This window comes from Sus scrofa, chromosome 6 (assembly GCF_000003025.6).
Source record: "Sus scrofa isolate TJ Tabasco breed Duroc chromosome 6, Sscrofa11.1, whole genome shotgun sequence".
Lineage (NCBI taxonomy): Eukaryota > Metazoa > Chordata > Mammalia > Artiodactyla > Suidae > Sus > Sus scrofa.
The window spans coordinates 164479687-164496039 of record NC_010448.4 but is presented as its reverse complement, the minus strand read 5'-3'; the positions used below and the strand labels follow the sequence as shown (position 1 = coordinate 164496039).

At 50.4% G+C, this 16353-nt stretch overlaps 1 protein-coding gene and 1 pseudogene across 1 annotated transcript; both read right to left on the bottom strand.

Annotated features, from left to right (window-relative positions):
- On the bottom strand, positions 1734-10817 carry LOC100627285 (cytochrome P450 4A24-like; the record flags this gene model as incomplete). The annotated part of the gene is made up of 6 exons (XM_021096704.1): positions 1734-2763; positions 8947-9023; positions 9169-9233; positions 10134-10267; positions 10381-10571; positions 10656-10817. Coding segments are annotated over 6 exons (798 nt in total), but the record flags the coding sequence as incomplete, so codon positions are not given.
- On the bottom strand, positions 11532-15445 carry LOC110255285 (annotated as a pseudogene).

Here is a 16353-nt window from a genome sequence, read left to right as displayed (position 1 = left end):
TCTCCTTGAAGTGTGAATAGGCATTCAAGAGGTAGAGAGTGTTGCTAGAAGGATGGGCTCTTAAAAAATTCGTGGAGATCATATATGAAAGGGCAAGTGATGGGGAAACCTTCATCTTCAGGCTCTCCCACCCCTACTTCATGACACTCCTTCCCCAAGATCAAATCCAAGGCCCATAATTCAGAATGAGAAACAAAACCTTCATGAAGATTTACTTGAAAACAACTCTCTCAGGAGCCTCGAATTTCCTGCTGACCTGCTCCCCCACAAAGCTTAACTCGGCTTAACCCCACACCCTCCCCTTTGCCCGACCTCGGGACGCGTTATTCATAAACAACCTAGGAGCCCACGGTCTGGGCACAAATCCAGATAACAGTCAAGGCCGAGTAACCACCTGCACACCGACCTTCCCAGCCAAACCTTTCCCCCTTTCCTGGTCATTCTCTGGTCTCTGCCCTCAACCCCACTCCCAGAGGCCAAGCAAATAGATTTTCCATCACTGGTACATTAAAAAGGTTCAGCACTAGCACTAGGAGAGTAAAGAGAGCGAGTCTTCAGCATTCCCTAGTCTGAGTGGGACCAGCGCCAGCCCTTCTCCATCACCTCACACCAGAGAACTTGCCCAGCTTCCTGCCAAGGATGCTCCCCGCAATCCCTTGTATCCCACCCTCTTCCAGCTCTGAGCATCCACCTCTGAGCATCCACCTGAGCCCTTCTTGTGCAGAATGAACTAGCCGAGTGAGCTAGGAACCAGGGGACTGGGCTGAAGGTCCCAGCTGCAGGTCCCAGCTGGGGTGATGTCCCTTCAGCAGGCATATGGTGGCATCACCCCACCGGAGAGGGCTGCAGGGAGGTCTCCTGTGGCACCGAGGGCCCTGGGCTGGGAAGGACAGGGTGGGGATCAGAGGACGACCCTTGTGCAGAACCAGTAAGAGAGCAGGGGTGCTTACAGAGAGGCTGGGGAAGGAGTGCGAGGGGCCTGGGGCTGGTCAGGGCCCAGGGTTGAGGGAGAATGGACCAAACCCAGTCTCCAAGAGTGACCGGGTGGAAGAGGCCCCTCCTCCCTCAGGGTGGCCCAGCAGACAAGCCAGGGCTATAGGGGCTGTCCTGTGCGGGAGGGGCCGCCGTCTGGTCCCTGCCTGGGGTCTGACATCCTCTCACACTGGCCAAACCTTGTGGCCACCTGGTTCCTGCCAGTCCCTCCTGGACAGCAATTCATTGTTCCTCTGAGGAGCCTGCTGCTCCTACATGAGAAGAAAGGCTGACAAGGGACTGGTGACACGGTCAGGCTGGGCTCTTGTCCAATCTCACTGGGAGTGAAGCACTGAGCCCCTGAGCCCCCATGTGCCCCCAAGCCTGTAAGGCTTTCCTGCTCAGGAGCAGAGGGGCTCTGGCTGGGCCCCACTCTGAAGAAAGTGGTATGAGGAAGCCACCGCGGAGTGCAGGGGGGGTAGGCTCCTTCCTGGCAAGTGACAGGTGAGGGGTGACAGGTGTGAGCTTCTCCCCTCTGAGCCTTTGGAGACGAGCCCTTTCTCCTAACTCAGCTGCATCGGGAGCCTCAGGCTCTGGGCAGGGTGTGGGGCCTCAGGACCCCAGGGTGGGAGGTGGCAGGGGCACTGGGACACGCTCAGCCTGCTGGGGTCCTCCCCTCCTCATCTCCTCTGTCTTTCCTCCCTTCCATTCCTTCTCTCTCTTCCATCCATCCATCGCCTCTCAAAGGAAGACACACAGACTCCAGGTGACACAGCGAACTTTATCAGGGAGTCGGACAGAAGGGAGGCCACGTGAGGGACAAACATGTAGACCCCCAAGGCACGGGACAGATGGGGGCCCAGAGTGATGCTAGCCACCCAGGATTTGGCAGGCTGAGCAATGGCTGCCCAAGGCATCCACTTGGGATTCTCGGAGCCTCAGAATAGCTGTGTTTTCTCTGAGTGGGCCCGTGAGTCCACCAATGCCCTTATGAAAGTGCAGGTGATGTGAAGATGGACCTAGAGGGCCATTTAGAGATGGCACTGGATTTGAACGTGGAGGAGCCTCCAGGCGCCAAGGAATGCAAGGACTGCAGCTCTCAAGCCTCAACAAGGCAGAGAGAGAGAGAGAGAGAGTTTCTCTCCCATCCCTACATAGGAGTCCTGCCGACATCGTTGCTGTGGTCCAGCCACACCCATTTCAGATGTCTGATTCTGGAGCCATCAGCGACAAATTTTGTGTTGTTGTAAGTCACTAAACTTGTAAGAAAGTATTATAGCAGAAAGAAATGCATATATGGACAAATAGCCAGGCAGAAAGGAGGAAAGGCAAGGAGAAGACAGACTGCCTGGAGGACGGCAGGTGGTGGCTCTTGATGTGGACACTCAGAGATCCAGGTAGGTTAGTGACAGGTGGACTGATAGAGAGATACAGTGGCTGGAGAGAGGTGAGAGGGAGAAGGGCAGAATGTCCGATGGGCAGGAGGCAGGGCATGAAGTCGCCTTGCAGGTGGCCCAAGAGAAGTGGGATGTGGGCAAAAAAGGGAGGGGACCGGGTAGAGGGAGAGCAAGACAGGGTGGCCAGAAGGAGGCCCTCAGAGCTTGTCCTTGTCCCCACAGAGGTTATGGGAGCTTCCTGAGCTTCAGGTGGATCCCATTGTTGGACTTCAACACAACTCTTTGAATGGGAACTGGAATCCTGGAGGGGTTTGGTGCCAGCTCAAAGTGGAGCAGGGTTAGGGCCACGGCCACCTTCATCTCGTTCATGGCAAACTGCTTCCCAATGCAGTTCCTGGTTCAGGGAGGGAAAATGTAAGAAGTGGTGTCAAAGCGTGTTCTCAGCTGGGCAGACTTTGGCCCCTGAGCGCTGGCCAGAAACAGGGCATTCAGGGCTATCCATGTGGCCCAGGCTCAACCTCCTTTCCTGGCAGGTCACACTGGTCTTGCTGCCCAGCCTTGGTCCACACTGTCCTCTGACCTTTGAGGAAGCCCACCCCTCTCCAGGACCACCTCCTCACTCCTGCTTCTGCTCCCAGCCCTGGGAAATCCCTTGTGGAAGGTCAGTGCTCCAGCCACAGGGTCAAGGGAGTCGCTAAAGGTGACTTAGTGCTCTGTTCCCTGGTGCACAGGCAGTTTTTCGGTCTCAGGCCAGGCCAGGGCCCTTGAGGGGGTGGGGTGGGCCACACTCTCAGGCCCGCATCCTCTATGAGGACACACAGGGACCCTGATCCCCAGACAGGACACGACAGTTGTGTAAGGAAGTCAAATGCCAGTTCCTGGAGGGGCAACCCAGGCAGCCTGGCGGCTTCCTGGAGGGGCTACAGGTTATCAATCCTGAACCTCTTGAACCATTTGCCTCCAAATTCATGGTCCAGTCTCCTGCCCTCCCTTATCCCCTCAGTCAACCCACTTCTAGAGCCTTCCCCTTCTTCTGTAGAAATGTCCCTCCTGTCCAGACCTGGGTCTCCTCACCCGGCCTCTTCTGTGTCCCTGCCTCCCGTCCCTCTCCTGAAGGCTTGGCAACACCGGACCTGCCATGTTCTCCATCACAGGGAGGACACATCTGAATACCTTAGCTGGCATCAAAGCCCTCTTTGGGTTGTTCCTCACTCTCCTCTCACCTTACAGCTCCTCTTCCTCCCTCAGTTCCTGGGGAGGTCCCTAAGAATGCCCTCCCTCCACCTCTGCTGGCCACATGCTCAAGGATAAGTCCAGTGAGAGCCCGCCCTCACCCACTCTGCTGGGTGCTTCTCTTTCTCCCTGGTCCCCAAGGCATCATCACTGTTCTACTCGAGGACACTTCCTGTCCAGTGCCCAGGACAGTGCCAGGAACATGGAACTGTCAACACTCTTCTCCATGACTCATTGAGTAAAAGACTGGGGGAATGAATGATGGCTATCTGAAGCAGAAGCATTTGTTGCTTGACTGGGGACTCTTGGAAGCAGGAACAGTGTCTCTCATCTCGGTGTTTCCATCTCTAAGTGATAGGGATAAAGCAGGATAGTTACACAGGTAGAAGTCCCAGTAGGGTGCCATAGATAAACAGAGAAACTAGGGAGACTGCTGTAAGTTAATGATGGCTCAAGAAAGCCATCAGAACGTGGATGGAGTGAAGCTTAAGCCTAAAATGACCCATAACAGCATGAGCTATTCCTCAGGTCGTTAAGCGAAAGATCAAATGAGGCCTGTGTTCAGTTCCATCGAGATGATGATCCTTGGGACCAAGGACAGGAATTTAAGGGCAGGATGACATTGCAGAGTAGGAGACCCTCTTTATATGGAAAGCTGAGATGATTCAACATATTTTAGCATATATTACTACACTTATGCTGATTTGAATAAGCACCAAGGCTGTCTTAGTTTGAAGTCATAGAGTCAAATACTCTCTTACAGGATAGGGAGGAGGAGGAGACAGGATTAAGATGGTGGAATAGAAGGACTGGAGCTCACCTTCTCTCAAAACAAAAAAAAAACCCAACAAAATTACAACCACAAGCTGAACAAACTTCAACCAAATGGACTGGAAACTTTCCAAAAAGATATCCTATTCCAGAAGACAAAGAGGAGGCCTCATCAAGATGGTAGGAGGGGTGATAAGCAACCCCATACTCACTGGGTGGGCAGCCCACAGACTGGAAAGTAGCTGTATCACAGAGACTCACCTACAGGAGTGAGAGTTCTGAGCCCCACGTCAGGTCCCCACACCTGGGGATCTGGCATTGGGAGAAAGGGCCCCCAGAGCATCTGGCATTGAAGGCCAGCAGGTCTTGTGTACAGGAGCTCCATGGGACTGGGGGAAACAGAGACCCCATTCTTGAAAGGCACACACAGGTTTTCATGTGCACTGGGTCCCTGGGCAAAGCAGAGGCTCCACAGGAATCTGGGTCAGACCTGACTGCAGTGCTTGGAGGATCTCCTGGGAAAACAGGGGGTGACTGTGGCTCATTGTGGGGGAAGGACCTTGGAGGCAAAGGTCTAGGGAATATTCATCAGAGTGTGTTCCTCTAGAGGTGGCCATTTTGGGAAAATCTGGCCCCACCCATCAGCTCTGAGATGCCCCAGGCCAAAGAATAATCCAGGTGGGATCACAGCCCCACCCATCAGTAAGCAGGCCAGCTACAGACATTCCCCCCTCACTTCCCCAGGCACACGGCCTCCTCTATTTTCACCCAGAGACAAAGCCCCACCCACCAGAGGGATAAGAATCAGCTCCACCTGCCAGGGGGCAGGCAGCAGTCCCTCCCATCAGGAAGCCTGCAGCAAGCCCCCATACCCACTTCAGCCACAAGAGGGGTGGACATCAGGAGTACAGCTCTTGTCTGCAAAAAGGAGACCACACCAAAAACCTATGAAAATGAAAAGGCAGAGAACTATACCTCAGACAAGGGAGCAAGAAAAAACCCCAGACAAACAGATAAGTGATGTGTAGATTATCAGCCTCCAGAAAAAAGACTTTAGACTAATGATAGTGAAGATGATGTAAGACACTGGAAATAAACTGGAGGCAAAGATTGATAAGTTACAGCAAACATTGCGCAAAGAAGTACAAGATTTAAAACTTAAGCAAGCAAAGATGCAAAATGCAATAGCTGAAAGAAGAGATTCATCAGAAGCAACCAACAGCAGAATATAGGAGGCAGAAGAATGAATAAGCGAGGTGGAAGACAGACTAGGGGAAATCACGGATGTGGAACCGAAAGGAGAAAAAAGATGGAAAAGAAATGAAGTCGGTCTCAGAGAACTCTGGGACGACATTAAATGCCCCAAGATGCGTATTATAGGGGTGCCAGAAGGAGAAGAGAGAGCGGAAGGTACAGAAAAAAAAATATTCAAAGTGATAATAGCCAAAAACTTCCCTAACACGGGGAAGGAACCACTCCCTCAAATCCAGGAAGCACAAGGAGGACCATATAAAATAAATCCAAGGAGGAACACCCGAGGCACATATTAATCAAACTCATCAAAATTAAAGACAAAGAGAAAATACTGAAAGCAGTTAAGGGAAAAGAAACAAATAACATAGAAGGGAACCCCGACAAGGTCATTGGCAGATTTTTCAGCAGAAACTCTGCAGGCCAGAAGGGAGTGGCACGATATACTTAAAGTGATGGAAAGAAAAAAACCTCCAACCAAGATCACTTCCCAGCAGGGCTTTCATTGAGCGCTGAAGGAGAAATCAAAAGCTTTACAGACAAGCAAAAGCTAAGAGAATTCAGCACCACTAAACCAGGTTTACAACAAATACTAAAGGAACTTCTCTAGACAGAAAAGAAAAGTCCACAGCTGGAAACAAAAATACTACCAGTGACAAGGATCACCAGTAAATGCATATATACAGTAAAGGTAGGAGCTCACTCACGCACCACTATGCTACCCGAATCAGAAATCGTGCGAAGAGGAGGGTACAAATGCAAGACACTGGAGATGCACTTGCAGTTAAAAGACCAACAACTTCAAACCATCTCGTATGTGTATACAGACTCCTACAGAAAAATTTCAAGGGAACTGCAAACCAAAAATCCACAACACATGCCTACAAATAAGAAAGAGCAATTCAAATACAGCACTAAAGATAGTCATCAAGCCACAGGAGGAGAGAACAAGAGAAGAAGGGGAGAAGAAAGAGCAGGAGAGGAAAGAGGACCTAATGATGTAGGCCTGTGGGCTGCTAAAGAATGAGGAAGAAGGGGGTCTTTTCCCACTCTCCATTATCCTTGGACTATAAAAGTGTAGCCCACCTAATCCTTGGGGGCAGTCTTCTCACCTGCCTGCTCGTATCCCTCGCAAGTGTCCCATCTTTTGTTTCCCTCTCTCCTTTTAGGGCTGAACCCACAGCATATGGGGTTTCTCAGGCCAGGGGTCAAATTGGAGCTACAGCTTCTGGCCTATGCCATAGCCACAGCAACACCACATCCAAACCGGGTCTGTGACCCACACTGCAGCCCACAGCAATGCCGGGTCCTTAACCCACTGCGTGAGACCAGGACTCAAACCTGCATCCTCATGGATACTAGTCGAGTTCATTACTGGTGAGCCACAACAGGAACTCCAAAAGCATCCTATCTTAATAAATCTAGTTCTTGCCTATTACTTTGTTTCTTGCTGGATTTCTTCCACCATGAGTCACAAAGAACCTGAGCCTTAGTGAGTCCAGACATCAGGCTAGTGATTCTAATTAAAGAAAAAAAAGGGGGGGGGGAGTTCCCGTCCTGGTTCAGTGGTTAACGAATCCAACTAGGAACCATGAGGTTCCCTCAGTGGGTTAAGGATCTGGCGTTACCGTGAGCTGTGGTGTAGGTCACAGATGCGGTTTGGATCCTGAGTTGCTGTGGCTGTGGTGTGGGCCAGCAGCTACAACTCCGATTAGACCCCTAGCCTGGGAACCTCCATATGTCGCGGGTGAGGCCCTAGAAAAGACAAAACCAACAAACAAGCAAACAAACAAAAAAAGTGGATTCAAGTTCCAATCTGTGTTCAGGCTGGATTTGAATCAGAGGCATTTCTGTTTCTGCAGCACAGGACTTGGCACACAAAGACAGACAATAAGTTGTTATTTTAAAATTTTTTATCTTTTTTTATCTTTTTAGAGCTGCACCTGTGGCACAGGGAGGTTCTCAGGCTAGGGGTCCAACTGGAGCTGGAGCTGTTGGCCTACGCCAGAGCCACAGCAATGCCAGATCCGAGCTGCGTCTGTGACCTACACCACCGCTCACAGCAACGCCGGATCCTTAACCCACTGAGGGAGGCCAAAACCTGCAACCTCACGGTTCCTAGTCGGATTCGTTTCCACTGTGCCACGACAGGAACTCCTAAATTGTTTATTTTCGAATCAAGTTAATATTGGGAAAAAAAAGAAAACCCAATAGGATAAAAGTCAATATTAATTCTGACCTAGGACGTGAAGTGCCCAGGGAATCTTGCCTTCCAGAGGCAGATGCAGGATGCGCAGCCAAAGTCTACAAGGAAAGACTTGGACCCTGGCAGAAACCCGAGCCTAGAGCCAAATCTGGCAGGATGTCTGCTTTGGACCTGTTCTGTGACGGTTGAGTCACCAAATGAAAAATTCACAGAATTATGGATTTTGAAAAAAACTTATTTCTACTAAGTAATTACGAAGCTCTTGAAGTTTCCCTTTCTTGGGAAGCTCTGTGGCCTTTGAAGAGTTTTTTCAGCAGCCACTTTGGAGTGTATCGTTCACCTCAAGAGCTATTTCAAATGTGCTTTGTAAGGCATCTTAAACATGCATGTGTCATGTCCAAAGTGGAGCTTATTCTCTCAAAAGCAATCAATTGTCCTCCATATCCTGCTTTTTTGCCAGCATTAGACTAAGTAGATCCTGGGACTGTTGCGTATAACTCCCACTACATACAAAGAATACTGCTCACTGGAAAAGGGGTCACGGCTGTGTGAACATTAATATGCAGTCAAAGTTTTGGGGGGATAGCGTACAAAAGTAGAGGATGGACAAATGGGTTTGAAACGTTCTTCCAGTGGCATGTGTCCCTGTTCATGCATATGGCTTGAAGGCGGCTGGAAATGCAACCCCATGCAAATACCAGTGAGACCACGAGAGGCAGACTGTGGGATTCGGTAGAAAAGGCAGTTGGGTGGACTAAGAACGTGCACAGAGAGAAAGCCGGATTTTCAGGTAACCGATGAGGGTAACAGGAAACATCTGACCTTCATATTTCATGAAAAATTCTACGGCTGAAAAGGCACACGCCTAAAGCGAGGAAACCCCCAGAACACTTTGGAAAGGCCACTGACACGGAGATGTGTCCGGCTGCTGGGAGAGTCCGGAGGTCAGGAACTGGGGGGCGTGCTCTGAAGGCCTTTTTGTACATGGACACAGCCTCCTTCTCAACACACCAACATAAAGGGCATGATGGCACGTAGCACATATGGACACAGGTGGGGACAGACGTGGGGTCACACCCAGAGACACGCTGCTGACCCAAGTCCAGAGGGGCTCACCTGGATCCTCCTGAGAAGGGCATGAAGGCATGGCTGTGTCGAGCAGAACCCGGTGCAAACCGGGATGGGTCAAACTCCTGCAGAGAGAGCACAGGGGCCAGGAAAGTGGCGTCAAACTCCTCTCAGCCACAGCGGACAAGAATCCCAGAGAAGGAAGGAGCGGGAGGAGGTGTTGCTCTGGGGACAGCATCCCATCCCTCCTCCCGGGGACCCTCCTCATACCTCTGGGTTCGGCCACACCTGCGGGTTGTGGTGAAGGCCGTAAACGGAGAGCGAGAGGGTGATTCCTGTGGGGAGGGCAGGGGGTGAGAAGACTGATGGTTCCCGTGGCAGCAGGGGTTCTGTGCCTGCACAGAAGACTTGGCAGCCGCCATGAGAGCCACTCTCCATCACTCTGAATGAATGAGGCTGAGGCAGGGGAGGTGGGCTGGAGGTGATAGAGCAGGGGATCAAAGACCAGGAGCCCGGAACCATGACCCAGCCCTGAGAGGCCAAAGACCTGGAGGCTTCCTTTTAGGAGTGACTCGGGTGACAACTCCCACTTGTCAAGTGCCATCCGGGAGCCCCTGAGGAATAAACATTGACGCATCGACTCCTCACAGCAGTCCTCAAGGAAGGCACTCCTACCCACGTGTCTAGATGAGGACCCGAGCCTCAGAGAGGCCATGCGGCAGGTCTAGGACCCCACGGCCGGGAGGTGGCAGGGCTGGGCCTCAGTCCCAGTGGGAGGTGAGCCAGTGGGTGGCCTCCAGCCATGGCAGGGCTCTCAGACCTGGTCCTCAGCTGCTGTCTGCATCCCCCTGAGGGCTCCTCAGGGACTGGCCACCTGACCTGGGGACAGTGGGTTCCCGGAGCTCCCTCATTACTTGGACCCCTTATGGAATGAACCACATCTTCCCCTGCTTTTGTCTCCTTGTCTCCCAATTCTTCAGGTCCCAGGGAAATTGAATCTGAGGGCTCGATGAGAAGACGCCATTCTAGGGCTAGCATTTGTATGCTGAACTTTTGCTGTGTTCAATTTCTATATCAAGCATTTCACCACCGCATCCTAAATAGAGAGTCAATATCAATTAACTTGAGGCAGGAATGGGTCTGCAAGTGTGGCTGGTGGGCAAGTTCATGTGGATGTCTGATCTCCCATGTTTTCAGCGAGATGCTGAGGTTAGTGGGTGTGGTGACGCTCATACCTGCAGGTAAGGAGCGTCCATCAGGGAAGGTGATGGGCTTGCTGAGCTCTCTGCTAACTCCTGGTACTGGCGGATAGAGTCTCAGGGCCTCCTTGATGCACATGGTGGTGTAGGGCATCTGGTCCAGGTGGTCCCTGAACAAAGGCCATCCTGAGGCTGGGCAGAGTTGGGGAACGGGGGAGTCTCCACTCGCTGGGGGTGGGGGGTGGGCGGTCCGTGCGGGGCTCTCCGTCTCTGGGACACTCACCAGGTGATGGAGGTGCCGTCCCCCAGGAGGCCTTGGATCTCCTCCCGACATCTCTGCTGATGCTCAGGGTGGGAGGCCAGAGCATAGAGGATCCAGGAGATGCCACTGGCTGTGGTGTCATGACCCTCGAACATGAACGTGTCCACTTCGGCATGGAGGTCGGTGTCCGACAAGCTGTTCCCCTTCTCCATCTGAGGAGGCAGGGGGAGAGTGCAGCTTTGCCCCGTCCTCTGTGCTTCTGGGCAAAGCCTCAAGCCTATGCCCCCAACACTCACTTGGGCAAGGAGGAGGATGTCCAGGAAATCCAAGTGCCTCTTCTTCCTCACGTTCTCCATCTCTCCCTGCTTTTGCAGCTGCGCCTTCCTCAGCTGGATCACTCGGTCTGTTTTGGAACAGTGGTTCCCAGGCTGAGCTGAGAGCTCTGGGGGCCAGGTATATCATCCAGGGTATCCCCACTGCCCCTCGTGGCCCAAACTGGGTGTCAGGTGGATCAGGATGTGGGTGGGCAGGGGTAGCATTTTAAGGCTGAGACATCCAGCACCATGTGACACAGGATGGGGATCCCCTCATAGCAGTGTGCCTGAAGACTTTGGAAAGGGCATCTCAATCACCGATCACCAATGCTGTGTGACTCATGAAAATCCCTGCATAGCACCTGACACCCTGACATCTTGGTTCAAAGTCCCTACCCCAGGGGGATGCGCAGTGTCAGGTTATCTCTGCTACTAAAGGGACACAGGAGACTGGATCTGCCTCAGCATCAAGGCCAGACCCTTTTAGATGTTCCTGATGGAAGGAGAGGAACAGCCCAGAGCAGGAGCCGAACGTGTGTGTTGATGGGCCAGCTGGCAGGTGCGGCGGCTCTGGTGGCCTTCAGGACTCAGCCTGTAGATGACGTCATTGTGGAGGAAGGCACTCCTCCAGTGGGAGAAAATGAGATTTCTGAGGTCCCAAACGGCCTGGAGGTAGGAGTGGGAGTTCCTGAAGGGAGAGGATGCAGAAGAGACTTGACTGGTGGGAGTCACTGAGTTGGAGAAGGAGTAGGGCTCTAGGGGGAGGTGTCCTCAGTCAGTGGGACAGGCCGCCCTGAGGCCTTTGTCCTTCTGCCCTACAGTCCTCCGGACCCTCTACCTTTCACTAGTGGCCTGAGCATCCAGGTCACTGTGTCAGGGATCAGGATGTGTGACTGAGTCTAGGTTTGGTCTGGGTTGGAATTTGTCTGTGGTCTGGGGCCCCCTGCAGAATGTTGCTTTTTGTGCTGAAAAGCATCCCGCTGTCCCAAGTGCCTGCCAGGGTGGTCCTCCCCAGCTGGTGAGAACAAGCAGCTGCCACTGCAGGTGTGTCACTGACCCGTCTGTCTGGGCGCTGCCCTGGTGGCTGAAGGCGCACTTCATGATGGTGTCCAGGGTCATCAAGGAGACGGGTCCCACGATCTCCAGACGTGGGTCCTGGGCGACGAGCTGCTCCCACTTGTCCTGTGGTGGGAGGGGGACAGTGACCCTGTTCTGCTCCCCCAGAAGGCCTGTGCTGGCAAGGCCAGGCTCTCTCTCTGCCTTTGCACGTCTTCTGATGCGATGTCCTCACTTTCTTAGGGCATGTCGTTAGCAGTTTAAGGGTGTAAATCACATGTGTAATGTCATGGCTATGTTTTCAGAAACTTTTATTATATAAATAAACAACTTTCTTCCTAATATTTCAAATTCACATTAATTAGAAGCAATTTATGATATTAACCACCTTCTGCCCGACCAGAAAGCCTCCTTTCTCAGTGGACTAAGTGAAAGTCTTTATGTCCTGATAGCTGAGCTAGACAGCTGATGTCCAATGTGGTAGGCAAGTTTGTCAGGCAAGAGAAAGTAGAAGACTCTAGTACTGAGGTCCCTCACATGAGAGATCCCCTTTCCTTTCATCCGTAAAATGTCAGCCGAGACCAGGCGGTGGTCAAACAAAATCCTGATGTGGTGTCATGCGATGGAGGGACCCAGGTCTGAGAGTGTGGACCTGATCTCATTTCCTCCCATGAGTGGCTCAGTTCCATGCAGAAGCCCTGGGCCCTAGGCCAGAGCCCACCTGAGTGTCATTCTGGGATGTCCACGCTGTGTCTGAAGCTATCATTGGCTAGGTCAGCCATGGGCAGCTCGTCCTGGAACCCAGGGGAATGACACTTGCTCTAGTCCATGGTGTAAAGACATAAAGGTGGGAGGAGAAAGGACCCTGAATACGCCATGCTCCACCCTTCCCTTATCAATGACCAGAGTGTGTGTCCAAGGTGGTGCCTGGGTCTCATTCACTTTGGGAGAGCAGTGTCCACACTAAGGTTAGCTATATGATTCTGGGCTGTCTGTCTGATGGATGTCTGGGGGACACGAGTGTCTGAGAGTGGACTTTGTAAGCTGTTCTGGGTATGAATGTGTCCAGGTGAGAGAGGGATAGACTCACCAGCATCACCTGGACAGAGTTGGCCACAAGACACACATAGGGTTTTAGGATGTCTTAGTGGAAGGCTGGGGTCAGCATCTGCTGGTGCTGGAACCATGTCTGCCCATCCAGCAGAGGCAAACCATAACCTGGGTCACAGTTGGGAATGCATGTGGGGCAAGAAGCTGAATCAGAAGTATGGCTGGGAACAACATGGGAAAACCAAAGGTATCAAGAGAAGGCACATCATGGGCAAAGGCAGCAGGGGCCAGTACATTTCAGGAGTGTGAATATTCCAAATGGCTTGTGCATAGCATGTGACAGTTGGAGAAAAAGGTTGAAAAAGAGAAGGGGTCAGGTGATAGAAGGACTTAAATAAAAGTCATGGTGAGATCATTGGAGAAGCATGAGGAGTGAGCTGAAGAGGCTGAGCTTCAGGAGGGCTTTCGTCACCATTACAATGGGTGAGACTTTTGTCAGAAATGAGGCTTGATTCAGAGATGAGAGTGGTGAATGGTGCCAGCACATGTCTCATGAGCCAGAGAGGCAGCTCTTGGCAAAACTAACTGGGAGTATGTCTAAGTACTAGTTATATGTACTTACTAATACAGGGAGATAAGAATCTGTACATTAAAGTAAACTTTGGATCTGAAAGGTAAGGAAGGGCATTATAGAAAAGAGAGGGGGGGACCAAACAAGGCAGGCAGCCCCCAGAGCACCTGTGGTCCAGACCATGGGCTGCCAGCCCTTCCTGATGATTGTCACCTGGCAGTCTGTCTCAAGCCACCTCCCACTTGCCCCCATCCCTGACTTTCTTGGTCCTGATAGTCACTGTGGGCTCAGGAAGGCAGACTCTGTCCTAGCAGAAGATCCACAGGACTAAGATGGCAAATCAGCAAGAAACATAATCTCTGTCTTCAAGCCACAGAAGGCTGTGGTTTTCCTATAGCATGTGCTAGTTTAGCCATCCTATGACCCAGAAGTGCAAATCAGCATGCATAAGAATTTGTTTTTCAGAGAATTCCTGTCATGGCACAGAGGAACCAAATTCGGCTAGTATCCGTGAGTATGCAGGTTTGATCCCTGGCTTTGCTCAGTGGGTCAGGGATCCAGCTTTGCTCAGTGGGTCAGGGATCCAGCATTGCCATGAGCTATGGTGTAGGTTGCAGACACAAGCTCAGATCCTGCATTGCTGTGGCTGTGGCATAGGCCAGCATTTACAGCTCTGATTCGACCCCTAGCCTGGGAACTTCCATATGCTGCATCTGCAGCCCTAGAAAGAAAAAAAAAATTGTCTTTACCATCTGGGGATATTTATAAAAAGTCATCTCAATAGGGTTAAAAAAAGAAATAAGGAAAAAATACAGCCCCACACATCTGTTTAAACTCTCAGTTTAAGTGTATAATGTTGGACATGGGCTATATGTTTGGATGGTAGAGTTCAGGTGTTGAGGACTGAACTGCTAATCTCTTCTGGAATTTTCCAGACCCAGATGCATGTAGTGAAGGAGGAAAAGATGCTCCACCTGGGATCACATTTTGCTCTCACCAGATCTCCCCAGGACCACCTTCATGTACTCACCAGATGAACCTTGCTCCCCCACAGCCAGCGGGGACAGGCACATGGGAAGTTCTCCATCCTTCTCAGTACCTCTTGAAGCTCCTGGTCCTTCAGGTACTTTAACAGAGGGAAAGTCAAATCAGTACAACTTTCTCTTTAGGACAAGTGCTTAGAGTGGTGGTGAAATAGGACAGCAACTGGGAGAGTGTTCTGGATCAATCAGTAGCAGTTAGGAGTTTGGAACTGTTTTTGGGAAGCTGAGCTCTGATCTGGATATTGCTCTCCTGCAGAAACTTGGCCTAGGGCCCTATCCTGGCTTTACATGGGCCATCTGTGGGCCCTCCTCAAAGCTGCCTTCAGAATCTTACACATAGTAGGTGCTTGAGGAAGTTTAGTAATGGGCTCCATGGTATACAAGTGTTTTTCAGAGACTTATCTTAGAGTTACTGGTTACATTGAGCCCCCTCAAGTCCATTGGTTGCAATCTTAACCCCAGTCCCTCATAATGTGACTTTATTTGGAGATAAGGTCTTTATGGGGTCATCAAGTTTAAGTGAGGTCCTAGGGTGGGCCCTAGTCCAGTACGACGAGTGTCTTTATAAAAAGGGGAAATGTGGACACAGAGTTACACAATCAGAGAGAAAATGATGTGAAGAGACATATGGAGAATTAGTGATTTACCAGTCAAGGAGAAAGGCCTGGAATAGGTACTTCCTGCCCAGCATGCAGGAGGCACCAACCCTGCCAAAACCTTGATTTTGGGCTCTAGTCTCTAGAACATGAGACACTAAATTCTGTTGTTTCAGCCACCCAGTTTGTGGTATTTGCGGCAGGCTTCTGAACTAGTACAACTCTATAATACTCAAGGCAAACCTGTATAAGGGAGGGATGATTGCATGATCCTGTGTCACTGCAGAGTGAGGAAACCATATTAAGGATACACCAGGTGAGCTGCACTTAAACTTTAGCCTGCTGACCCCAAGCTGTCCTCCCCAGTGTTCTCAAGTCTCCCTAGGTATTTCTATTATTATGTTTCAACTTAGTGTTCTAATTATGGGGCACTATGTTGGCTAACTTACCTTTCATAGTTGTCATCCCAGTGTTTGCAGAGCCAGCATAGAGAAAGATTCACAGGGATTATGCTTCATTTTAAAGAGAATCAGTAAGCACATGAAGAAAGAATAACATTTAAAAAATAACCCATTTGAAGGGGGGATGACATCAGAAGCAAGAGAGGCTACAACTCAATTGTCTGCAAAAAGGAGACCACACCAAAAATCTATACAGAATGAAAAGGCAAAGAATTATGACTCAGATAAGGGAGCAAGAAAAAGCCCAGAAAAATAGCTAAGTGATCTGGATATTATCAACCTCCAGGAAAAGGACTTTATGCTAATGATAGTGAAGATGATGTAAGACACTGGAAATAAACTGGAGGCAAAGATTGATAAATTACAAGTAAAATTGAGCAAATAAATACTACATTAAAGGATTAAGTAAGCAGAGATGCAAAATACAATACCTGAAATAAAAAATTCATTAGAAGCAACCAACAGCAGAATACAGGAGTCAGAAGAACAAATAAGTGAGGTGGAGGACAGACTAGTGCAAATCACTGATGTGGAACAGAAAAGAGAAAAAATAGTGAAAAAAATGAAGACAGTCTAAGAGAACTCTGGGACAACATTAAATGCCCCAAGGTCCATATTATAGAGGTGCCAGAAGGAGAAGAGAGAGTGAAAGGTACAGAAAAAAATATTTGATGTGATAATAGCCAAAAACTTCCCTAACATGGGGAAGGAACCACTCCCTCAAATCCAGGAAGCACAATGAGGACCATATAAAATAAATCCAAGGAGGAACACCCGAGGCACATATTAATCAAACTCATCAAAATTAAAGACAAAGAGAAAATCTTGAAAGCAGCTAAGGGAAAAGAAACAAATAACATAGAAGGGAACCCCGACAAGGTCATTGGCAGATTTTTCAGCAGA